We start from the raw sequence: 27355 nt of genomic DNA on the forward strand, positions 1-27355 counted from the left end.
CTCGTACTATTTTTTAAAAAACATATGTGATATACAATGAATCCTAACTTTGACTCAACAAACACATAAGAAGATGAAACGCCTGAAGATGTGACAAACACACAAGGAGTTGTGTGTTATAATATATATGTAATAGTCAATTTACCCAGAGTGCACCTGTGGCACTGATCTGTGCCGTGTGAGCACTAGGGGTCAATAAATAAATGTTATACATTTATTTTTATTTTTCCCTTTCTTAATTTTTGCTTTATTTTCACCACTTTGTGGACTTTTTTTTCAGACTTAAAAGAATAAATTATAAAGAATAACTATTTTTTAACCAAATTGAAAACACCCCAAGTTTACAATCTGTGGGATGAACCATTTGTCAGTTTATTCATAGGAATATTATACTAAATTTCCAAAACCATGATATTAATGGTAAAATAACACTTAGTGAGAAGGGAAGGGTCACAGGAATTTTGACAGGAAATTAGGTAACAGAACTCACGTAATAGCACTAATTCTGCGTAACATAGTTACACAATTACACACTACACAATTATGTTTCCAACGAAAATAAGAAAGGTTTCCAAAGAAAATATCGTTAGAGATCACAGTAACCATGAGAGTCAGAATATTAAACATGAATTACTAGTATTTACATGTATAAATACTGTATTTAACTGAAAATTTAAGTAATTTTGATATGCAGTATATTACCATGACTCTACCATGATTGTTTTTATATATATGTATGTAATATAATATATAATTATACAAATAATACTAATTAAAAAACATCTTATGGATTCTCAGATTTGCAGGTAACCAGTTTGCCTCTGTCCTGTAGGGGGCACTCTCCCCTCTCATGCTCCACTGACTCCACCGTGTGTTAATGATGTTCCTGTTTCCTCTCTGCAACTTCATATTTTTCACTTTTCTTCCCTCTCTTTGTTCTTTTACTTCCTCATTATTCCACGTATTATTTGTATTATTATTATTTTCTCCTGTTTCTCTTTCTTCTTCTTTGTTTTTCTGTCCACGTTTGTCGTCTTTCGTCCTCTCACTGGGCCACAGTTCAAGTTGCTGGAGGTTTGTTTTTGGACAGACAGACAGACAGACAGACAGACATACATACAGACAGATAATCAGACTGTTTGAGGTCATCAGATATCAGCTCAGAAAAACACAAACCTTTGCCACATTAGTCTGTGAGAGCGACCTCAGTCATGCTGTCATTTCTGAGACTCTTTCTATAACACTGCCATCAGAATAGTCAACAGCTGAACGGACGACACTAAAGACACTTTCCTTAAAGTCCTCTGTTTACATCACTGTCACTTTAAATCTCTTGCTTGAGCATCTTTGCACTAATTATCACATTTACACATCACAGTTTCCAATAATGTACAGTTTACATTTCTCTTTTGAATATATGCATATATTTACATATATTTTTATGCACATTATTTTTGTTTAATATTTATTATTTTGTTTAAATGTATATTTATATACTATTTTTTAATGCTATTTCTTTTTGTATACTTTATTGCTGGTATTTTTGAGTGGACAGCAAAGTAAGAATTTCATTGTTTACTGTGCTGATGACAAGAAACACTATTAAAAAGACAAAAAGTACAAAACTACAAACTACACACAACTCAGTTTTAAGAAAGAATGTTTAATTTTGAACTCTTTATCTACAACACACTTTGTAGACATTGTCACATGACGCTCGTCTAAAACACATTTAAGTTATTATTATTATTATTGTTGAATTTTCCATGTTGATGCAGCTGTGACGGTCAAACACAGTCAGAGTCAGGATGTGACCTCACTGCTGTTTCTGCTGCTGCTGTGACTCTGTCAGACGTCTGCACACAAACACACAACATTCACAAATAACATCTCATTATGTAACTTTATAAAAGAATATAAGACGTGTGTGTGAAAGTTCTGCATGTTTATGTCACACTATTATTCATTTTCTGCTCTATTCAACTTCATTTTACTAACTAATACTGCACATTTTTCTTTACATTTGCAGCTGATTTTAAAGGCATAGTTCAGCATTTTTTGAAGTGAGGCACTTAAAGGTCCAGTGTGTGACATTAAGATGGGTTTATTGTGCAGAAAATAAATATACTACGCATAAGTATATTAAAAATTGCCTTTAATATGTACATTATAGGAGGGTCTTTGTTTACGGAACCCGCCATTTTGCTCCACCACGTTTCTACGGAAGCCCGAATGGACAAACAAGTCCGACTTTTCCCGTTTAAAAACTGTAGCGTAATACGTAAACAAAGACGGCTCTGTGTTTGCAAATCTGATACGAAAACCAATGAAAAGGAAGGAGAGCGTTGTGAAAGAGTTTAACTAACTTTTTTCTGGCTTGTGAGGACCACCGTAGTTCCCTGGTCCATTTGGTAAAGGAGGCGTGGCTACACGAAACACGATTTTTTTCCACGCATGTGTGAAAGTGCAGCTACTTCCTGTTACGACGGCTGTTTCCAGGGTTATGGCCACTGCTCTTTCAGTCAACTTTGTGCCTGAGGGCGGAGCCAACAGTTATTTCTGGTTTCAATCTAAATTTATCGCACATTTATCGCAAATGTTCTAAAATATGATTAAAAAAAAGCACATTTACTGTTTGAGTCTTAAGCTAATTTGAGGAGTAAGTTCTGTGGAATAACCAGTAGGAGGCGCAGTGATGAGTGAAGGCGTCCTCTGTTTGTTGCAATATGCAGTCTCACCACTAGATGTCACTAACTCTCACACACTGCACCTTTAACAGAAGGTCATGTGACCTCAGGAGATGAAGTGTTTTTTCAGTTTAAACACAAACACATCCACGGTCACAGAGCAGATGTCTCACGTCTAACGTCTCACCCCGAGGTCGTGGACGTGTTTCTCCAGATGTTCGATTCGCAGCTGGCGTCTGTCCATCAGTCTGTCCCGGGCTGAAAGCTGCGAGGACAGACCGGCGAGTCGCCGCGCCTGTTTGTCCACGATGACCTGCGACATGAAGACAAATGAAGACACATAGAGCTGATATTCTGTCTCCTGTGAGACCTTCTGTGACCTTCTCTCTGATTCCTCACCTTCATGGAGCTAAAGTCCAGTTGACCCCGTGACCTCGGCTCTTGCGTCAGGGTCTTCAGCGCCTGGAGGACACGGTTGGTCCGGTGCTGCAGGTTCCTCTGCTCCGTGTCCACGTCGTCTAGGCCGCTCTGCAGCTCTTTGACCGTCCTCCACAGTCTGTCCCCGCGGGCGCTCAGCATCTGCAGGTCCTTCCTCGCCTAACACACAGGACGTCTCCAGATCACATTCAGATAATGCTGAGTCAGCGTTTCTCACTATAGTGTTCCTGGTTTCTGTCTTCATTTGGAATGCTGAGTCATCGTTTGCAACTATAGCGTCCAACGCTGAGTCAGCAGTTCCGAATATGACAACATGAAGTCCACAAGAACATTTAAAAACACAACAGATTCAGTTCATACTCTACAGTAGCTTCAAAAATAAGTTCATTTCAAGCAGAATTTAAGGTAAAATAGCAGAAATAATGTTTTTATAGATATTTAATTAATTGTTTAAATGAGGTCTTCAAGTGAAGTCCTGATCTTCTTGTCTCTGAAGATGTCATGTCTCACCTGTCTGTGAGTCCGTCCCGTCTGTAGTCTCTGCTTCAGGACGTTGTCCAGACTCTTGGTGGCACTGTCGAGCTCTGCTGCAGCCTGCTCCCCCTGAAGCTCCAGATGCCTGGAGTTCTCCTCCACGCTCCGCAGCAGGTGAGCCAGGCCCAGCGAGAGCATCCTCAGCTGGGACAGCGGGACATCACCTGCCTCCCGGGACGAGGACGAACCTTCACCTGATGATGAGCACGGACAGATTCCCATCATCATCAGCAGCAGGACAAACACCAGCACCTGCTGCACCTGCTGCACCTGCTGCTCCACCATCATGGTCCAGAAGATCTTTAAGATCCAGATACAGACGTGTGAGATGTTTCCCTGTCTCCAGGCTGTGACAGAGAAGAACCAACATCTGCCTGATGAAGCTCAGATGATCTGAGCTCAGACGGAGGAAGGAGAAGAAGAAGAGGAGGAGGAGAAGGAGGAGGAGGAGGAGGAGGAGGAGGAGGTGGGAGTGTCCTCAGAGTATAAACAAGGAAGCGTGAGCAGGGATCTGAACGTTCTGTCCTTCAATCTTTTCTGTTCACCGCTGGGATTCAATGGAAATGTTTTTCTCGTTAATGTGACTCAGCACATTTTTAAAAATGAGGTCAACCAGAGTGCTGAGCCGGATGACGTCAATAAAAAAATCAATAAAAATAGAAATTTAAAAAACCAGAGATTATTTATGTATTTATTTTCAATCATCAAAGAGCTGATGATGTGCTTAAAATAAGAGTTTTAACCATTTACTGGCACATAAACAGCAATAAAAAGCTTTATTTTGATTATTAAAATAATTAAATGTGGTCTGTCAAGAAGAATCTGACTAAAGAAGCAGAATATATGTATATGTATATGCATATATATATATAATATATACATGATTTAAGAACATAAACATTTCTGTCGTTAAAAATGCAAATAAAATGCAAAAAAATAAATAAAAATAAAAGCAGCAGATTAACAACATCAACACTTTGCTGAACTTTCATTAAACATTTAAATAAAAACAAACCAGTAGAGACATCTGCTGGCAGTTTGTGGAGTTACAGTCATTTATTCACTCATTTCTTGACACTGGAAATGTTTATTCACGCTTTTTATTACAATCTGTTTACTGCAATTCTACTTTTTTACAAACAAGTAAATAAATAAATCATTTAAAGAAAATTACAGTTCATTAAAACTCTGACACAGGTGCAAAATTTTAACCAACTATGAAGAAAACAGATGAGATCCTGCTTTAGATTTGATTTAAAAAGTGAATTTACTTTTATAAATTTAATACAAATATAATATAACATGTTTACATTGGTTAAAGCAGGTTTTGGAAGTTTTTTGTGCCGGTTTAAGCTTTAGGAACAAAAACACATGGACGCAATCATATCCCGGGCTAGCTGCTTTTAGCGCTTGTCAGCCAGTGTACCATGGGATTCTCTTCAGGTTGTGTTTTTTTTGTGTACACAAACATCGTAGCAACATGTCGACGGATACAAAATGTAACCATACTATGTTGCATTTTGTTACACGACTGATTTACTGCGAAACAAATAAGTAAACAAGGTAAAAGTAGAAGTGTTTGTGCAGTGGTGGCCATCTTGGAAGCCTACATTGGGGCTGGCGAGGTTTCTCTGAGGTTGGAAATCCAACTTATATCGGAAATTTCGAGTTTCAACTACAAATGGAACACAGCAGAGAAAGTAATATTCAATAAAAATGACATATTGTCAAGATTTTTCAGTTCTCAGTTTTAGTATTTAGTCACTTTTTTACACATTTAATTAAGCTTATTTGTAGAACTTTCCAGCAGTAAAAACTATCACTTTGTTTATTGTTATATGTGACAGATATTGTTTAAGATAACCTCCAGTCTGTGTGTTTGAAACATGCACCGTTCTAATCAAAGCACTGTTGTCATCAAAGCATCGCTAGCAAAGTTCTTTTGTTATACAGTATGTTAACCTTCATATGTGTCTAACTACTAATCATCAGAACCTGTACGACAACCTTACTGTGTGTGTGTGAAATAAATCTTCATGAAGACACTGGAGTTGTTCCCGCTGTACTTCTTCTGGTTGTCCTTTCCAGAAGGGATTATTGAGCTGAAAGGATCAGCCAGTAAAAATCTGGACACTCAGTTTTAGTTTTTAGTCACTTTTTTTTTACACATTTAGTGAAGCTTATTGTTGGACTGAACTGTGAATAAGTGAAGGAATTGGACTGAACCACTTCCTACACTCAGTCTGGTCTCGTGCTGATGAACGAGCGTCTTTGTGTCTCCGAGCCACAGACCAACAAACTGTTCTCTGAAAGTGTGTTGGAGTCGAGTCACGTCACTCACACTGTATGTCAACTCATAAAGCCTGATTTATAAAGACACAGAGACTCAGTGAGACACAGTGAGACACAGTGAGACACAGAGCCCACGTCTTCCTCCTGCTGTTCACGATTCAGGAGAAAACTGCAGAGAGACTCTGGGTCAAAGCAGGAGAACGAGGACAGAGACACACAGTAAGTCTTAATTTGTCATTTTAAGACACATTTAAGAGATTTAGGAGTCACTTAGGGACATTTTGTGCCATTCTGTTTTTTATTGTCATGTCATTTTGCCTGTGTTGACTGAATCTATCTCAAATTTACCAGATTTATAATTGTTGCCTCTCACAAAAACCTGACACATTTGTTCCTAGCAGCAAAAAATGTCATCTTCCCAAAAACAGCTGTTTGTTTTAAATATAATTAATATTTGATATGTATACTTTAAGCTGTACTAGTTTTAAAAGATTAGTACAGTTTAAAAGATATTGCACATGTTTTACTAAAGGAAGAAAAAAGAAAAAAGAAACTGTGCTTAAAGGTTATTATGGGATTATCGATCCAAAACAGCAAAAATAGGTCACATATTCCAGCTTTAACGACCTGACATGACACTTAGCAGTTTAGATTTATTTTTTTCTGAGTCACTTTGTATTTTAGTGTCTTTTTTGTAAGTAAGAGCCCTTTTTGTTGTTTGTCTTCATTTATTTTCCCTAACAAGCCTTTATTGTGAAATAGTCCTAACATATTACCGAGGACAGAGGAACATTTAGAGGCACTCACTGGCTGACACATGATTATACAAAAAAGTCCAACTTTTTTGGAAAAAAGCTAATTTTTGGAAAAATTTGTGATGATAGATATTTTGCAGAATTTCAAAATAAAGGTGTCTGTGTTGATATATAGTTAATATTTTTCATTTTCCTTTATTACTTGATATGAAGTGGTGGGCCATCTGGAGATATTTGGAGGGTCGGATTTGGCCCGCGAGCCCCAAGTTTGGAACCCCTGACTGAACAGGAATCGCACTTCAATAACACCCGGCCTCGATCCTGTTTGCTGTGGTTTCAGTTTTTCCGTGTTTGATCCACAGAGGCTCATCGGACATAATGAGCACATGTGACTCCGCCCCCTCCAGCTGTTCAATCAGCCTCTCTCTGACCTCTGACCTTTGCCCCCCCCCACAAACCACGCTCGACTGGTTAGAGGCCGTCAAACGAGACGGCCGCTGGAATTCCTGACTCTCCATGTCACACGCGCTGATTCTGCTGCGATGGAAATAATCTGCGAGTGTTTTTCCACAATCACATGTTTTTAATCCACATGTGGAAAACTGTGGATATTTCATATTCACATCTGTCTGATGACATTTATATCAACGGGTTTGTACCTGTTGGTGCATGAGGGCGATGAAAAGTGTTTCCTGGTAATTAACGAGTTGAGTTAAAGGTCAAAAATCACCAGGTTACGACTAAAAAGACTGTTTTTAGCCACTTAAAGAAACATGAGACTCAGTTTTAACTGTTAAAGGCTCTTTTGTGTGTTTTTGTGCAAAGTGTGGTTGCACTGTGAGTCCATCCTGTTCCATTCTTCACTCTCCCATGTCATTTTTATTTTTAACTCTTGAGTATATAATACATTACTATGACAACAGGACAAAATATTGAATAAAAATAGCTTTGCATGATAAACAACAAGAAAAGTAACACATTTACAGATATTTTTAGACAGATTTTTTAGTACAGCGCACACAGTTGTTGCCTCCATCACTACGTTTGTGTTATTTTGTGAAAATCTTCATTCAGTTTTACCGCAGTGACAGGAAGTGACCAAAGTGAAGCTCCTGTGACAGAAAATCAAAATCACATTGGCAACGATTACGACACAGCTGTGGTCTTCACCTCTGCTGCTGCTGCTGGAGGAGGAAGAGGAAGAAGAAGAAGAAGAAGAAGAAGAAAAAGAAAAAGAGGAGGAGCCACAGAGTTTGTGGGTCAAAGTGAAATAACCTGTTTTCTGAGGTGAGACGAGCAGAGCGTGTTGTTGTTTCTGATCAGGTCCAGTTCTTAGTCGACTGCTGAACAGAGACTCTCAGCTGCTTGTTCACAGTGGTTAAGTTCTTCACCTGCACAGAGGAAACATGGTTCAGGGACAGTTTTCATCACTGACAGATCATTGACCTCTAATGGTGAGACTGCAGATTGCAACAAACTTTGTCCATTTGTCAATCTTACCAGAAATCCTGTGGTCAGGTTCTGGTTAGGCTCTAGTCAAGTTTTGGTCTGGCTCTGATCAGGTTCTGGTTAGGTTCTGGTCAGGTCCTGATCAGGTTCTAATCAGGTTCTGGTCAGGTTCTGGTCAGGTTACGGTCAGGTTCTAATTGTAAGTTTCTGGTCAGGTTCTAATCACCAGGATCTGATCTGGTCTGGTTCTGGTCTGGTTCTGGTCTGGTTCTGGTCTGGTTCTGGTCCGGCTGTGTGAGGAAACATCTGGCCTCCCTCTTGTGCCTTCTGAGCTGACATCAGTTCCTTCAAACACTGGCTCAGTTCAGCAGGAACATGAGTCTCGGCAACAGACGACGTGAACACATGCACTTTCATCCTTTCATTAAGAAAAACAACATGAAGACGAGAAAATATTTACTGTTATTTTCTTTCTTCCCTTTCTGTTTTATGTTCACATGTCCAAAATAAAGCCTTCATTCATTCATTCATTCATTCATTCATTGAATGTCTGTTCAGTGTGAGTTTCTACAGGCGACTGGGGACGTTTGATGTGAAGTTAATGACTCTTTGTTAGCACACGCTGGTTTATAGAAAATGACAAATTAACTTTTTGCTGCAAAACAAATTCTGCTTTTTATTTTTTTTTGCAAATTAACAATTAAATTAACGACCAATTAGATTTAGTAATTCTGTTCTGTGTGTGACAGTGAGAGAGTTTAACAAGCTCATCGTCTCCCTGCCGTCTTCATCCCACGCCGGTGATTTTATTGTTTTTTTTTGTTAAATCGCTCGTTCGATTGCTCACACTTTGACGTTTCTTCGTTTTTATTTGATTGTTTTTACTGGAATCACATGTGGATCATTTTCCTCTCGTCGTTAAAATCATAAAGTCAGAGGATAACATCGGCTCATTAAGTCTTTATCAGCACAGTGACTCAGCAAACACAACAACAAAAGGGAGAATATTAAGAATTAAAGGTCCGATGTGTAAGAATTGCTGACCTCTAATGGTGACACAGCAGAATGCAGACTCACCACTTCCTGTCAGCTTAAGTTTAAGCTATTTTTATCAATATTTTCACTGCTTCTTCAACAGGAAACTGAAGTTTGTGTCACTCGCTGATTGGTTCACCGCTGCCTCATTTCATAACTTTGCTTCCTTTGTATATTTGAACAACGGCTTTTAACACACAAAACTCACAACATAACACATTCAAACTTTCACACAGAGGACTTTGGTGCAGGAGAGTGAACAACTGACAAAGTGACCCAGAAAAGGCCGTCCAATGGTGAGATAACAAACATGACCTATTCAGACAAGGCCAGTGATTTTAAACACACACAGTTTGTGTAAGAACATGTAAATAAATCCTGAAACATAAATCTAAATACATTCTTCTTGTGAACTACAAATCATTTCATGTCCACACAGATACTTTTATTTTGAAATCCTGTGAAATATCTATCATTGCGATATCATGATGTAATTTCAAGCTCAAAAATAACATTTTAATCTATTTAACTTTATTATTTACATGACTACAGATAAAATATCTACTGTGAAATTGTATTCTTAGTCCATCAGAAGTGATTGTCGTGTGAATTGACCACTAGATGGAGACAGAGGATAAATATATGTGAATCTGCAGCTTTGACGTTCACCTCTGCACACATGATATATGTATATATCTATATATATATATATAAAAATGTTATCAACGGTGTGTACATGTCTTTCCTTTATTTTATCAAACCTGCTCTGCTGTAATTTCTTTCATTTTGTTGTTTTTGATCAACACTTTTTCTTCCCTCAAACCTTTTTTTGAGACAACAAAAGATAATCACACACACAAACAGACAAGTTATTGTCTCGATCGATCACAAACGACAGCTTTAAAAACATTTTCAGAGGAACTGTGCCGATCGATAGATGTTCTACTGCACGAAGGAATAATAAAGAGAGAGTTTCAGGCTCCAGAACAAACTGAAATCAAAGCTTTGTGTTCAGCAGCAGTTTCCCTGCATGAGTGAGTGAGTGAGTGAGTGAGTGTGGTCACACACAGCAGGTCACTGCCATGGCATTACTTTAAGTTTGTCACACTTAGGGCTTCATGCTGCTCAGAATCCACTGTTTTTATGGAGATTTAAAGTCACACTCAGGGGATTTTAGGCTCCTCCTACTTTTGACAATACAGTTTATTGTTAGAATAAAATCAATGCGTACGATTAAAAAACAGCACAGTCAGAATTATTTTTGATTTTATAACAATGACTATAATTGTACAAATCTGCTTTAGACTCTAAAAATGTCTCTAAATGACACTAAAATCACATTTGTTGTACTTTGTTTTACTTCACAGTCCAGATTCAGTCTCACAGGTGATGAAACATTCACTGTCAGACCTGCTGGACTGTGGAGGGACTTGTTTATGAAGACTAATCTGTGGACAGTGGTCTGTCAAGACCAGACTTTAGTGACCAGTCTGCAGAGACCGGTCTATAGAGACCAGACTTTAGTGACCAGTCTGCAGAGACCGGTCTATAGAGACCAGACTTTAGTGACCAGTCTGCAGAGACCGGTCTATAGAGACCAGTTTGTGTAGACCCGTCTTTAGGGACCAGTCTCTGTAGACCAGAGCAGCCAACATAATTCCCTCTCTGAGTGTCTTTGAAAACCGTGTTATTGATTTTTGTTATGAAAGTGAAAGGAAAAGAGAACAAATGGACAAGTGAACTGATGGATGGATGATTGGCATGGTTAATGTATGGATGGATGAATGATGGTAGTGCAGGTGAATGAATGTGTGTAGTACGGAGGATCAATGAATGATTGATAGAGCGGGTAGATGAATGAATGAATGGATAAATGGTAGACTGGTTAAACAGATGGATGGATGAATGTGGCGTGTTGGCGGATCAATGAGTGTCAGCTGACTGAGCGTGTGACTGTGTGACCAGAATGAGATCAATCCACAGCTCGCTGACTCCATGACTCTGACCTTGGAGAGAATGCTCTAATTAAAACTGTCCAACGTAAGCGCGCTCGGACCGTCGCTCAGCACAAACATCAGCAGCAGTAACATTAGCAGAGTTCTGCCAGCGTCCAGCGTCCCGTCATCGCTGCATAATTCAACATCACCAAACATATGTGCGGTGAATGGTAAACAGCGCGCTCAGAGCTCCGGGGGCTGAAACTGTGTCAGCGATGGTGTGAACTCACAGCTCACTCGCCTTTAAAATCAATAGTGAGTCCACAGGAAGTGAGGAAATCGATTGACTGTGAAGCTGCTGCTGCTGCTGCCGCCGCTGCTGATGCTGCTGCTGCTACTGCTGCTGCAATAAAGACGTTCACTTTCTGTGTCGTCTGGAAAACAGCGTGTGTTTTCACCAGCGCGTCTGTCAGTTCACCCTCAAAACAACAACAATAACCTTAAAAATAATAATGTATTTTAACTCTGTGTTGACACGATAACGTGAGAAACAATCAAAGAGAGTCAAACTTTTAATAAAGTAGAAAAAATACTCTAACAAAAAACAGAAACCAGATTAAAATAACAATCTGTGTGTGTGTGTGCAGCTAGCTAGATATCAAGATAGATAGATAGATATCAAGATAGATATCAAGATAGATAGATAGATAATGCGCTAACTTTAAGCTAACTTATGTATAGATAGAGTTTATTGAGCCCAAAAACTACTAAATTTAGCCAGTTAGCTATTGAGCCCAAAAACTACTAAATTTAGCCAGTTAGCATGTTTGTTGTGTTTGATAGCCAGCTAGCTAGATAGTAGTAAGCTAGCTGACAAAATTAACTATTTCTTGCTTGAGTTAACTCAAAGGTAATTTGAGTTCATTGAGCCAATAAACTGGTACATTTTGACAGCTAGCTGGTTTTAGATAGATACACTGGGCTATGTTGATCCCAAAAACTGAGAAACTATATTAGCTAGCTGGTTAGCAAGAATTCTGGCAACACTAAATTAGAATTTTTTAATTTTTTTTAAACGAGAACACTTTTATCAGTTTTAGAATGTTTGGCTAATTTCTAGCTCACTCTGTTGTTTCTGACTCACAGGAAACACTAACAGACTCAGATTGTCTTTAAACGCCGACTGTTGTCGACCTTTTAAACAAATTATACAGCACTTTGCAGAAGTCTTATGCCATAATGACCATACATTATCTATATTTTTCTCAATCACTTTGTGTAAAATAATTTTTTTTACACAGAACGTGTATGGAGTTTAAAAATAACACGTTTTCCAAGAGAGAAAAAATAACCCAGCCTCTTTTATTTTATGTCCTGGTTAGGATCATATTATCAAATGTGTGAAGTTAATTTAATGTGACCAACTCTTACACTTATATTATAATAGCACAACCCTGGTTCTCTTAAACCTGGAGTGGAATCACAAATAATGTTATTATTAGATGAGTCATCTGTGCGTGTTCTATTTCATGTCATCTGCTGTTTTACACCAGGTTTATTCAAAACATGCTTGAATAATTCAAACACATGTTGTACAGATAATGGATAATATAGATAATTTATTATATCAGTGATCATCTGTGATGTTTGCATCCATTTGCTTCTTTGTATCTTTGATTGATTCATGTTAAATCATTAAATATTATTACCATCCCTTGCATTTTTGTCCACTTACATCCACAAATATAATCCTCGCGATCCTCGTCACGGTAACATGTAAAAAAACAACTTTCTCTGAACCCTAAAGCGATTTTCCATTTTTCATTTTCCATTTCTTCCTTTCTCTGTGACCGCGCTCAGAGAATGCATCGGGCATTTGATGTGAGCACATGTGTGACTAATCTACCTGCTCTAATGGCACCATTAAAGTTTTTAACTGGGGCCCAAATAGACTGAGGCCTGTTCTTAATGGAGCTGTACGGGCTTTAAAGCTGAAGCACAGTCCGAGGACATTTTTGCTCGGGCCAGTAATAAGCCATAACAATATCTGCAAAGTGTTCAAATGGCAAAATCAATACTAAACTCAACTGTTGCCATGGATACGAGAAAGCCGGCGGAGGAGAGTGGAGCGCTGGAATATTGAGGTTGAGTGTTTTGTTCTGCAGTGATGGAGCAAAGAAAAAGTACAGCACAGATTTTCAGTCTCGTCAGAAAGAGACGGCGGAAAAAAAAGACTTAGACTTAAAGCTGTAGTCCGTAACTTTTAATGTAAACAAATACAGTCATTTAAGTGCCACACAACTCTGTATTCTTCTTTATAGCAGTGTTAAGCTCTTGTGTCACCCGGTGACACAAGGGTTAAACACTGCGTGATTTAGCTCTGTTATTTGTTTTGTGTCAACAACAACACAGAGCTAGTAAAGCTAGTAGAGTTTGACTTTGAAAACACAACCATGAAACCCTAACCCTCAGAAGTGAATTTTACTGCCACGTTTCCTAAAAAACAGAACCCAAACGAAGCAAGTGCAGTGAAAAAACAAGGGGTCCGAGAATTGAACCCTGTGGCACACCACAGTGGAGAGGCCCCGCAGAGAACACAACAACAGAAAAGCTTCTCTTAGCCTGGTAAGGAACGAAAACCAGTTCAAGGCCCACCCAGTGTTTAAAACAAGAAATGTGGATGAAGAAATGGAGAAGCAGTGGCTAAAAATATGTCTTTACAAACCTTTAAAAGTGCAGAGTTTGTGCTGTGTAAGGGTTTTAAACCCAGACTCAAAATAAAATCCCTGTCTAAGAAAGATTGGAATTGTGTAAATTCAAAAAACTAGTTCTCTGTTTTTTCAGCTTCTGAAATGTGAATATTTTCTGGTTTTCTTTGCTCCATAAAACAAAAGAAAGTGCAACATATCTCCTGTTCAATCATGTTTCTACTGTAAATATCAAGCACATACTGTTTATATTCTGTTAAATGAATGTCTATTATAATAAGAATAATAATAGTCTCATTGTTAATATTCTTGAATTCCTTTCCTCTAAATATGTATCACTGCTCTATGTCTTTATTAAACTGTAAAAACACTGTAAAAAAACACATACATTTATCTTAAGTGAGTTAAAATAAAATGGCAACAGATGTGATTTAAACTCTGAGACATTTGATCACAGAGTTATTCATTCTGTGAACTCAGCTGACAGAGAAGGAATATTAAAAAATTAACTCTCTGTGTCTCTGTGTGTCTGTGTCTGTGTGTGTCTACGTGTGTGTGTCTGCGTGTGTGTGTCTGTCCTCATTGACTGTGTGTGTGTGTGTCTGTGTCTGCGTGTGTCTGTGTGTGTGTGTGTGTCTGTGTCTGTGTGTGTGTCTATGTCTGTGTGTCTACATGTGAGTGTCTGCGTGTGTGTGTCTGTCCTCATTGACTGTGTGTGTCTGTGTGTGTGTGTGTGTGTGTGTCTACGTGTGTGTGTCTGTGTCTACTGTGTGTGTCCTCATTGAATGAGTGTGTGTCTGTGTCTGTGTGTGTCTGCGTGTGTGTGTCTGTCCTCATTGACTGTGTGTGTGTGTGTGTCTGTGTCTGCGTGTGTCTGTGTGTGTGTGTGTGTCTGTGTGTGTGTCTATGTCTGTGTGTCTACATGTGAGTGTCTGCGTGTGTGTCTGTCCTCATTGACTGTGTGTGTCTGTGTGTGTGTGTGTGTGTGTGTGTGTCTACGTGTGTGTGTCTGCATGTGTGTGTCTGTCCTCATTGACTGTGTGTGTCTGTGTGTGTGTGTGTGTGTGTGTCTATGTGTGTGTGTCTGTGTCTACTGTGTGTGTCCTCATTGAATGAGTGTGTGTCTGCGTGTGTGTGTGTCTGTGTGTGTGTGTGTGTGTGTGTGTGTTCACTGACCAGTATCAGAGGTGAGAGTCAGTGCACAGTGGGTTTTTCTCTCTCTGCTCAGTTGTCAGGTCGTGGACTAATGAGAAAAGCGTGGATGTCAGAGTGAGTCTGACTCATGGCCAATTTCCGTTCATCTCCAAGGAAACAATTGACTCCCTCTTCATGAACAACAACATCATCATCACGGCCGCCGCCAGCGTCTGTGTCTGTGTGAGTCGCTCTCGCTGTGCACAGCAGCTCCAAACATTTAAAGTCTGTCTTAGATTTACATCAGCGGCTTATGAAACATGACATTTTAGTTAGTTTTAGTATGTGATAATGAATTTGACCTCTGTATTTATACACACTAGTAGTGAACTTTGCTCATGGACAACGTGTCCCGCCTCCACTGCTGTGCTGCTGCATACACACAAGCGCTCCCTCAGTCAATTGTGATAGTAGTTAACAGTAGTCGGACAGAGTGAGAGTAATTTTCGTGTCATCTGCATAGCAAACAAAACAAAACTGGACCCAAAGGAAGGTGCAATGTAAAAAATCAGGGGTCTGAGAATTGAACCCTGTGGCACACCACTGTGGAGAGGCCCTGTCGCCCCCTGGTGGCTAATCAATACATTTCTAACTTCTTTATTAGCTCTAAAACCAGCAAACCGTTATTATCCATAGACCACATTTGCAGATTAATCTCACTGATCACTTTTCAAACCACTCACTCTCTCTGCACCAAATCCCATAGAGAAAATCAGTGATTCTAACATCACAGCACACAGTTGATCCACTGCTGCCTCCATCACTAAGTTCAAATGTTTTCATTTGTGAGTTCAGCATTTGAAATCCGACACTCAGATTGACCGCAGTGACACAAAGTGACCACACGAGGCAGCAGAGGACCGGCAGCTCCTGTGTCCACGTGAGCTAAAATCGCTGATTTTCTCTCTGGAGAGAAAATTCAATCACTTTTGGAAGAACTCAGTGGTGAGTGGATATTTGAGTGTGTTTGTGTTGTTGCTAATTCATACATCACAGTGGGACACAGTGGGACACAGTGGGACACAGACGCGGCTGCTGGCACCAGAGACAGTCACCCACTGTCTCTGGAATGAGACGAATTAAACAGTCTTAGCCGAGGAGGCCGTTAAACACCAGCACGCCGCTCACTGTGGACGAGCGCCGAGCAGAGCGCGTGACAGATGAGAGCCGCGTCAATCACGAGGCGGCGGCGTAAAAAAAGACAAGAAAACACAGAGAGTTTGTGTGGAGAGAGCTGTCAGTTTTTTTTTCTGTGATTCATTTTAATCACCAAGCAGATGGAGGAGCCTCCTCCTCCTCCTCCTCCTCCTCCTCTCCACTGTCAACCCCGCGAGGTCACGGGGGTCACGCCATCCTTCAACCGCGCGAAACACGAGACGCCGGCCGAGGACTTCCCCTCACGATGTGAAGACGTAATGGACGTGCGACAGCTGCTCGCTAAGAGACAAACATTAAGTTCTTAAATCTTCATTAGTCACCAGTCAATGAGGTTTGTTTTTAAACCTGACACACACACACACACAGGGTGACACTGTGTGTGTGTGTGTGTGTGTATCCATTACACCTCAGCTGAGGACCGTGGTAATGGCGTCCATTGATTTCTCCTCCACTAGTCAAGCATGTAAAGTTTGGATGGTGGGTAATGAAATTACCTTCACTCAGAGAAACGTTACAGCTGCAGCGAGCGAGTAAACACGGCACCTGTTTGCACCACGGCGGCAGCGGCGGCGCCGGCGGCAGCTTCCTGTCTCCTCTCTCTCCTCCCTCCCTCCCTCCCTCCCTCCCTCGTCTGTGCTCATCCATCACGGCAGTAATTCATTCATTATTCATCTCATCAGTAGCACTAAATGATGCAAATGACCTTCTCTGAACTGTACGGGAGTCCATTTGGACAACGTCAGACACCATTAGACATCCAGCGCTCCGGCTGCTCGAGAGGGTCAGCGCTGACAGAGAGAGCGTGACTGGGCTTTGTGTTTGTCAACAGATCCATGGACTTCACCCTCACTTTTTTACCCCAAATTAAAATCTTCAGAGTCAATGTGATGGTTAAATGTCTGGGATTTATCAAAATTATCCATAGAACACATTTGCAGCTTGATTTCACAGTTTGACGGTTGTTTTAAGCCAGAAAACTGAAGTTTGTAAACCACTCACTCTCCCACACCAAACCCCTTAGAAAAAATCAACGATTTTAACGTCACGGCACACAGGAGTCGTTGATCCACTGCTAACTCCATCACTGAGTTTGAATGTGTCATTTTTGTGAATTCCGTGTTTAAAATCCTTCATTCATAATTAAATCAGTGACACAAAGTGACCACACGAGGCAGCAGAGGACCAGCAGCTCCTGTGTCCCGCCAGCTAAAATTGCTGATTTTCTCTATGGGGTTTGGTGTGGGAGAGTGAGTGGTTTACAAACGTCTGAAATCAAGCAGTGAACGTGTTGTTAAGACATCGTAGATTTGTCTTTTGTTAAGTGGCTAAAACTATAACTATAAAAGTATTTTGTTAAATGTTTGAATGTTGAATCAGTAACAAGAGCAGAAGTGACAAAGAAAGAAGCTCATGACGTGTGTGTGTGTGTGTGTGTGTGTGTGTGTGCGTTCCTCCTCTGAGCTCTCGGCTCTGAGTCAGTAAACACAATGCCGCCTTTAATTAGCTCTGCAGTTCTAATTGATTAAAATTCCCTGTGGCGCAATTATGCGATTTCATTGACATGCATTCCCTTTTCTTTCTCCTTTTTCCTCCTCTGTCTTCCTTTGTTTTCAACTTTCTGCCTCGTTGCACCCCCCCCCCCCCCCCCCCACGCACACACACACACATCACACATCCTTCCCTCTAATGTGTGACTTCTGCTTTATTTAAAACCCTGACATGAAAAAAACACAGTTTTCTCTGAATGTGTGTGTTTTTGCCATTCACTCATTCACTCACACATTCATACGGCACATGTTTCACATGCTGGGAATCAAACCTACAACCTCTCAGTTGAAGGACGGCTCGCTCCACCCCTCATCTACCGCTGAGTTGATTGCATGTTAGTTAGTAAGTTCACTGGTTTTGCCATAACATATATTTTACAACACGTGTAATACTGTTTCACAACTGTAGGGGCAGCCAATCCTACATGTTGTTACTTTAATATTATTTACACCGAAGCCTCAAAATGTTTTTTTTTGGATAATTTTAACTATAAAAGAAACAGAAAATGATCCTGTGAGTAACCAGAATAACTTAAATATCAATACAATTTACTGTATGCTAAAATAGTGTATTTAAGTTTTATTTAGAAAAAACCCACTGTACATGATACATATCTAACCATGAAAAACACATTAAAGACACATTTTTGGGTTTTTGGCTTTCAACTTCTAGAATATTTTATCATTTTTTTCATGCATATTGTTGCTAAATTTGTGCCAGGTTATGCATTTATTTGTGTTTTTTTAATGTATTTTTTGTAAACAACATTAATTAAAATACTCACACTAATACACCTTAAGGACAAAAATGTCCTCATTGAAACTCATTCAAATCACTGTTTTTGATGCATCATGACAACATCTTTGGCAATTTAAGAGTTAAAAACTTAAAAAAATGATTCATGTTTGCTATGTATGGAAAGGACTGATGTTAAAACATCAACAAATATTACAGAGTTTTTGTCTCAATGTCCAAAAACAGGCCAAAAAATTAAAATAACTGTAAATCTGAAAAATACACCGATCTTGACCTCTTGACCTCACTGTGGTCGCCTGCTAATGATCTGTAGACGTGTGCAGAGACAAATGACAGGCGTCGCGTTCCTCGTTGTTTAAGACTCTGTCGGCCTGATTACGTCGCCGCTCCTCATTGTTATTCATGAACTGTCTCCACGTGTGTGGAGATGCTTTATTGCTACTCTGCCATTCAATGACTGCGTGATGAGGCCTCGTAGCCTGCAGTCAAGTTCAAAGACTAATTTGCGAGAGTGTTATTTCAGTGCAGTCAATGGCTTCTCGTCGTCGCCGGGCCGTAGACACTGCGAGTGTGTACAGGTGTGTAACCACGTTGCACAATCACGATAAGGCACAAAGTACGACCCCGGTCCAAAGATATTTGTTGAACACTGCTTGTTATGGATATGGAGTAACATGTAGGGACATGCAATTATGCTTTTTCATGCACATTGTTGCAAAATTTATGCCAGGTTGTGCATTTTTTTCATGTATTCCCTATTTTCAGTCGATTGTAGACAACGTTAACTAAAATACTCACGCTAACACACCATAGGCACAAAAATGTCCTCATTGAAACATCTGATCTGCAAGTTCAGGACAAACTCTACACATTTTAATTTCTAGAATACTTTATCCTTTTTTCATGCATAGTGTTGCAAAATGTATGCCAGGTTGTGCATTTTTTTTCATTTATTTCTTATTTTCAGTTAACTGTAGACAACGTTTACTAAAATACTCACACTAATACACCTTGTGCACAAAAATGTCCTCATTGAAACTCATTCAAATCACTAGTTTTGATGCATCGTGACAACTGGAAACATCCAATTTGCAAGTTCACCACTTCAGGACAAACTCTGGCTTTCTCTCGGACAGTTTAAACATTTTGAGGAACGTTTGTAAACATTTCCTGAACTCAGATCGGTCAGACGTGAAACCGTCTTAAGCAGATGTTTGGAGCCACATCAGAACAAAGCACTCGCTTTCATTCGAGGCCAGCGACGAACGGAAGGACTTTTTCCTTTTTAATACGAGCTTTTGATTTTTTCTTCTACTTCTTTTTCCTTCTCTAAATATTGTTTTTATGCAGAGAAGTGATTCTAAACACTGATGCGGAAACGAGTTGCGCGTTTTCCTGTTTACGCTCCAACGAGGATGTTGTTGGACGATGACAGTGTGTGTGTGTGTGTGTGTGTGTGCCCCCGCATGAACTCGTCTTAGGTCAGACGTGTGTGTGTGTGTGTGTGTGTGTAATCTCTTTATCGATCAGCCTGCAGAAACACAGCTGTCCCTGCAGTAACGCACTCTCTGCCTCCGACCACGTCGCTCAGGCCAAAACCAACTGATTCTGCTCAGAGTCCAGAATAACTCCAGCACAGCTTGACATTTGGCATAGGGAGAAAAGATATTGGATTTATAATTGAATTAGTGCCAGGAGGAGGAGGAGGAGGAGGAGGAGGAGGAGGAGGAGGAGGAGGAGGAAGAGGGGGAAGTTTCAGTCAAATATTTGTGTTTTTCTTCCCCCCCTGAAAAAAAGGATTATATTTGCTCAAGAAACTCAATTAAAAAGAGTTAAATAAAATACAACTGTATGTTAAAGTTTAATTTAAATACACAACCTTCAGAGTATTATATTAAAGTGTTGTAACCCTAACCCAGAGTTCAGGATCAGCTGTACATGAATTCTTACGTCCTTTTAAACGCAGGACACAACAAAGTAGTAGAAGGTTTACAATTGTTTACAAGTGTCCAAGTTTTCTTCCTTCACTTCCTCTGAAGTGGAGCTGAAGCACAGTCAAAGTGATGCTATGACCATTTTCTACCAAATTTGCCCCAAAAAACATTTGTATTTCACCTTTTCACCATTACACTGCAACCACCATGTCATGTCATAACTGTTGCCATCATGAGAATATCCAATCCAACTTTATGTGTAAAGCATTTTAAACAACGACATTGGACCAAAGTGCTGGAGAATAGAGTGATGAATAAATAACTGTCGTGTCATTGCTATGGCAACTTCAGAACTTGAAATTTGAACAAGTTTAACACTCACAGCACATCGCATCACCCAATCCCGCTGTACGTCTGATTCAGTCGAGAACAAATGCAACAAATGTCATGTGAATACCTCGCCCCACATATATTCAGGGTTTAGAGACCTGGCATCTTAAGAAACTGACATGTGGAACACGACCAAGACAAGAATCTTCAGAAGAAGAAAACAGGATCATCATCGGCCAGTCGACCTGACCCCGAGCCACCGGAGCCACCGCGCTCTCCTTTTTGTTTTGGTTCCAGTACAAATACAACAACTCCAGTCGAACGATTTTGTTATCTGGAGAATCCCAACACTCATTGGTCAAACTCGAGTGTTGGAGCGATTGGCGCAACTTGTTTCTTTTATATCAAGTTTTTATATATTTTTGACACACATGTGTCTCATTGTTCCCTCTCTATCTCCACCGTCGTGGTGGTTCTTCGCGTGTCAGCAGACGGCGGCGGGTTCCCTGTGAGCGGTGCGGCGTGCTCCTCTGAGCGACCTGTAGCATTTCCTAACAGCTTCATTTAGTTCCAGGCATGGTGTCTGGCCCGCCGCTGTAACCTGGCTGCCAACGCGCCGCAGCACCGGCCTTATTATTCTCCCCCTCTCTTTGCTCCGACTGTGTAATTTGATCAAGTTATTCATAACATTCCAGCTGACGCCTCCCCCCAGAGTTGGCGTGACATTGCTATTTGCGGAGGATAAATGCGTCGTGCGGCCGCCCCGCTGCTAGGAAATTGAGCATTAATATTTGCTCTTGATGTGATGTATATAAACAGACAGATTTTCAGGCTCTTGGCTCCTGTATTGACAACCCACCGGGGGGAAGGGACGCTGAATATTCAGGGACGATTTGAAAGACGGGAGACGGGATAATAATAATAACAATTCATGTTTGTGTGTTTTTATCTGCCTGCTGCTCCGAGGTGAGGCCGTTGGCAGCGATCAGCGGGGACGCGGAGGCACATCAGTCGTCTCGTTGGGCTAATTTCACTCAGAGAGCGATGCAGATGCAGGATGAAAGCAGTGGTGGAGGGACAGACCACTGGGACTGTCGCTGGAATTCACGCAGGCCTGGTTAAATCCATGCAGCCATTTTCCTCAGAACACCAAAACCTGCCGGGCACTGAAAGCATTTTTTTTCTTTCTCTTTTCCGAGGGGAGAGTAAACCTCTTTCAAGGCGTCCATTTCTCTTTGTGAATCCATTCAAATGCAACAATAAAAGGCAAAATATGGCCCCACAGACACATAACAGGCCTCCCATGAGGGACACAAGACCACCACCACCACCACTGCGATGGAGTCGTCCTCGCAGCAGCTGGAGGAGATGTAGTTGAAAGTGTGTGGGACTTCACAGCGTTAAAATCCAGCTTGAACTGAGCTTTCATCTCAATATCCCTTCACTGGGCTTTTCTTGAACTCCAGAGTTTAGAAGGTCATGTGGATGCAGAGACGCCGCAGTGCTACGACTGGACCGCAACGAACCCGTGTGCAGTCGGTTTCCTGCTGCTGTGTTTTTTAATTCCATCAAATCTAATCCATATTCTGTCCTGAACAGAAGTAATGCAGAGCATTTAAAAACCTAAAACACAAATGTACGTCACCCTGTCCCACCGTCCGACTAATGTCACTTTGACAAATGGAAATGAGCGTAATCTGAAAACCTGGTGACCGAGACCCTCAGATTTAAGATGTTGTTTTTTTAACTGTTCAAACTGTCAAAAAAACTATCTGGATATGCAAAAAAAAAAAAATCTGATTTGGGCTGTGGCCTAGTGTGCCCACAGTACCATCATGGCAGATACTTCCAGACCTGGTGTCCTGACATTGAAAGTTTCCAAGAACCTGGAAGTAAAACAAATGGACACAACCTATTTTACTTGTGTCTTTTTGGCGTTTGGTGTAACCATTCTGCGTGTGTGCTGCCGTCTGGGCCAGGTCACTCTAAGAAAAGAGGTTTTAAATTTCAAGGAGAAGAAAAAAATTTATAAAAATCTGGTGACAAACATTCAACTCTGGAGTCTTAACGGCTGAAGATAGTGTTATGGTAAATCTCGTCTGAGTCCATGATTTACCCAGAGTTAACCACGAAATCCGTATTGCTTGCGTTTGTTCCCATCGTTCCATCTTGTTGTGCACGCTTCATAGCAGTGATGCACCTCCACCTTCTCTCTGGATCTGTGGAGATCCGATCAAAGGTTCTCCCGTTAGCCTGGTAGCGTGTCTCTAACTGTTTTGGCACAACATCTTTCCACCATCTTCACTTTTATGATGAAAACAGCAGCGAGTTGTTTAAGTTGTGTTTGTGTACGTCTACAGAGGCGGTCAGTGGCGTTTTCCCCACTAGAGGGCGTTGCCATGGTTGCGTGACATCAGTTCTATAAACCATGTCCGTGCCTTGTGCTAAACATTCAACACAAAGCAGAATATATGACATCTTTTTGTGTTTTGTGTTTTTGGCTGACGTTTAAACTTTTCTCGCTTGTCTGACTGCAGATCTCCAATATTCTGTTAAGTTTTTATTTTTATTTCTTTTACCTCCTGAAAGCGGCCGTGGCAGCGTCGGCAGTGACCGCTGGAAGCTTCATATCCTGTGCAGTTTTCACCCACTGTGCTGCCAGTCCCGCTTTCTTCACAGGTCTTGATTAAACCCGGTGTTTATTTCTTTTAAAGAACGCTAAGAGGTATTAAATGTACTCGTAATATTTTACCTGCCGTGCTGCCAAAAAACCAAACCCCTGTAGTTAGTGCAGCAGATTGTTGTGGCCGGTGAGAGGGACGTAGACCAGGACCAGTGTTGCTGAGTCGCACAGAGTCCTGAGGTTTGGATTTATTGGCCTGGTGTAAAACTTTATTAACCACAAACCCTGAAACACTTCCATTTTCCTGTAGCAGGTTATTTTTAATCGTGTTGCACTTGTAAGACATTACACTGATACTTTTATGATTAAACGTGTTCATCTTTGTCCTGAGGATTCAAATAAAACATCAACAACTTTCTGCAGAACTCTGGACGTGCTGTAGTCTCATTAAAGCTGCGGTAGGCAACACATTTATGCTGTTTTAAATCGATCAATCTCACAGCATTTAGGCCCCTCCCTCTGCGGCGATGAGATGTCAACAGTTTTCTGTTTCATAGTTGTTACATTTCTCAAATGCAACAAACTTTAGTTCTTATATTTATATGTAAAACTTTATGTTTGATGTTTTTCGTCATTTTATTGGGTCAAATATGGGTTTCATGGCTCCACAGGTCTTCAGTCTGCTCTCCTGTAGAATCTGGTTGTAGACTTTATATTGATTTTGCTGATCATGTGATTACACATTGTGATTTCATGTAGTTGAATAGTTGTTAGCCCGTCCTGCCACCAAAACACAAACTGGTCGCAGGAACAGTTTGCGTCTCCTGCTTTTTGAGGGTTAGGACCTGGTTTTAGGGTTAGTGAATGCATGGTCTGGATAATTTGCTTTACAGTCTTTTTATTCTTATTTACTCTTTTATTTTTGGGTACAGTTTTCTACTTCACTTTTAATTTTATTTACCTTTATTTCTATCTTTATTTAAATTTAGATTAGAGATAGGTTTTTAGCACAATAGGGGCGTGTCCGCTTCAGTTTTCATTTCATCGACGACGCACCTCGTACAATCTCATGTGACAAATAAAGGAATCTTGAATGTTGTCACTATGAATTTTTATTTTCCTTTATTTAACCAGATAAAAAAAAGTCATTGAGATTTAAAACCTGTTTTTCAAGACTGACCTGACCAAGACGGCAGCACAAACACAAACACACAAGAAACAAGTAAAATATGATCACACACTGCAGGAAAACAAGAGTGGGATTTACATGATTACACAGTTCTCTGTCTTTTATAATTGTCTTGAATTCCCCCAGAGCTGCGAGACGTGTCAAGATCAAGTCCTTCTGCACAGCGCTGCAGGTCGACGGGGCAGAAACTTAAAAGCCTTTTTGGCCAGTTCAGTTTTGACTCTCGGGACCTGCATCTGTATCATGTCCATATATGAATGCTACACAAACATGTGTGTGTGTTCTTGTATTGGTATCTTTGTGAGGACCAAAGTTATTAACCTAAGAAAGTGAGGACACGTTGGCTGGTCCTCTTGCTTTTTTGAGGGTGAGGACCAGGTTTAGGGTGAGGGTTAGGATTAGGATTAGGATTAGGTCAGTAGTAATTATGGTTAAATTTCCAGGAAATGAATGTAAGTCAATGTAATGGTGTGAGTCTCTCAGGTGATCTCAGAAAACAACAATATTAGCGTGTTTTCTTTCACTAAGTATTCCAACAAATGATGGTTTTATGCCCCTGACACACTATTGTTTTTGTTTTTGTTAATGGTCTCACACACACACACACACACACACACACAGATGACATCAGGCTCAGAGAAACCAAATGTCCATCGACCGCAGGAACCTCATTACCTGCACTAATGAACAAGGAGAGCCTTCATCCTGCTGCATGAACGTGTTCTTTAAATAAATCTCTCATTATGTTCGTCCTCTGATGATCGTGGACGTCCACACGGACACACTGGACACTGTAATTAGGCTCCATCAGCATGAACAAGTCATATTTCAGCTCCTCATGCCTGGAAATGTGAGAAGTTAAAGAAGAAGAAATGAAGAAAGGTGGAGAAGGCGGGACATGGAGGAGAAAACAGGCGTTTAAGGGAAAGAGGAGACATTGGAGTCAAGCCGAGCGTAATTTGCAAGACAGAAATGAAGTGCTGGAGACTTCCGAGGCGTCCGCATCACGCCGAGCGCCACGCGGGCTTCACACATCCACGCAAACAAAGACGCACAGTCACAGGAAGTGAATGACGCATTTGTCACTCTGTGTCAAAGCAATGCTGTAATCCTCCTCTTCCTCCTCCTCATCATCGTCCCCACAGGCCGGGAAATGACCTTCAATTACAGTGAGCTGACCGACGAGCCGTGACCTAATTGGCACGTGTCAACGTCTTCAGCAGCGCTAATGCCACGTTAGCGCTAATGCCACGTTAGCGCTAAGTTCAGTAAAACCAGGCCCCCTGACTTTGATACTGTGACCACAGCTAGTTTTCGTTTTCTAGTTATAGGTTGTTTTTTTTTTCACCTTATCTCTTGCCTTCGGCATTCTTTTTTGTTGGGACATAGCCTTGGACTACGTCACCGGTCTACCAGCGTCAAAGGGCAACACCACCATCCTGACGGTGGTAGACTGGTTTTCCAAGATGGTCCACTTCGTGGCGCTCCCTAAGCTTCCCTCAGAAAAGGAAACGGCGATCGTCCTTCTCCACCAGGTGGTCCGCATCCACGGTATCCCAAGAGATGTGCTGTCGGACCGGGGTCCTCAGTTTGCTTCTGGGGGGCCAGCACCAGTCTGACGTCCGGATACCCCCCAATCCAATGGGCAGACGGAGCGCATGAACCAGGCGTTGGAGACCTGTCTACAGTGCCTGGTATCCCAGAATCCAGCGACCTGAATCTACTGGCAGTCAGGAAACGGGGCCGGGGCCATCAATTCTTGGTTGGCTGGGAAGGAAATGGCCCAGAGAGGTCGTGGGTACCAGCGATCTAGTTTTCGTTTTCTAGTTATAGGTTTTTTTTTTTTTTGCCTTATCTCTTGCATTCTTTTATTTTCATGTTATTGAATAGCGTTTTTGCTCTTGTCTTCGGCATTCTTTTTTGTTCATGTTTTAAAAGCCGCAATTTTGATTTCACGTATCTGACTCAGTCTTGTGCATATTGAAACCAAGTTCTGTGGTACGAACCCTGACAAATTCTCTCGTTACTCTCAGTTGTCTTGTTTCTCTCGTTACTCTCGTTACCGAGTTTCCCGAGTTTCCCCTTAAACTCTCCCTTAACTTCTGCTCTTCTTCTTCTAATTCTGTAATGAATGTTGTGGATTATTGTTTGTTTGTGTCTAAAGGTCATGAGACACGGCACTGATGTCCAGGAAGTGATGCGTCCTGACAGCTGCATCTCACTGTCTGTTTTTGTTTCTGATTCATTTAAGTGACTCTTAAAAATAAACTCTGTGATCCTGAGAGTTCAACACTGACTCTGGCTCACAGATTAAATATCTGACGTCTGGGATTATAATTTCAGATATAATTCTCTCTCTGTCTCGTCTCAAATCTGCACTTCAACAGCAAATGATATCAAAACTGAAAAATATAAATGATTTCTTACAACTAAAAATTTTATTTTAAAGATTATATTCCAACATCTGTCAGAAAAAATATCGAATATCATGTTTTTCTCTCATATAAATCAATATTTTTTATGAACAACGAGCGACATTTGTCCTCCAGTTTTACCAAACCAGTGTCAGATTGTTTTAACAAGATAAACAAACACTTTACACCTTTAAAAAAACTGGATATTAGAGGTGATTGTACGTTATTATATTCATATCTGACATTTTCAACAGCAAACGTGTGTTTTTTCTTGTCTCTGCCTTTGTGTCTTTGCCTCTGACACAGTTTCTTTGTGCTGTCAATCATCTTTGTCAGTTTCCCGTGAAAACTGTGACGTGTTGGTCCTCAGAGAG

The 27355-nt window shown here is 40.7% G+C and overlaps 1 protein-coding gene across 1 annotated transcript; it reads right to left on the reverse strand.

Moving 5' to 3' along the window:
* Positions 1–1654: 1654 nt before the first annotated feature.
* Positions 1655–4051, reverse strand: LOC131446417 (uncharacterized). The gene is made up of 4 exons (XM_058617626.1): positions 3636–4051; positions 3087–3284; positions 2875–3000; positions 1655–1856 (listed from the first exon to the last, which is right to left on the reverse strand). The coding sequence occupies exons 1-4, from the start codon at positions 3945–3947 to the stop codon at positions 1788–1790; spliced, it is 705 nt and encodes a 234-aa protein (XP_058473609.1). The 5' UTR covers positions 3948–4051; the 3' UTR covers positions 1655–1787.
* Between the last annotated feature and the right edge of the window lie 23304 nt (positions 4052–27355).

The sequence above is a fragment of the Solea solea genome, chromosome 19, assembly GCF_958295425.1.
Source record: "Solea solea chromosome 19, fSolSol10.1, whole genome shotgun sequence".
Lineage (NCBI taxonomy): Eukaryota > Metazoa > Chordata > Actinopteri > Pleuronectiformes > Soleidae > Solea > Solea solea.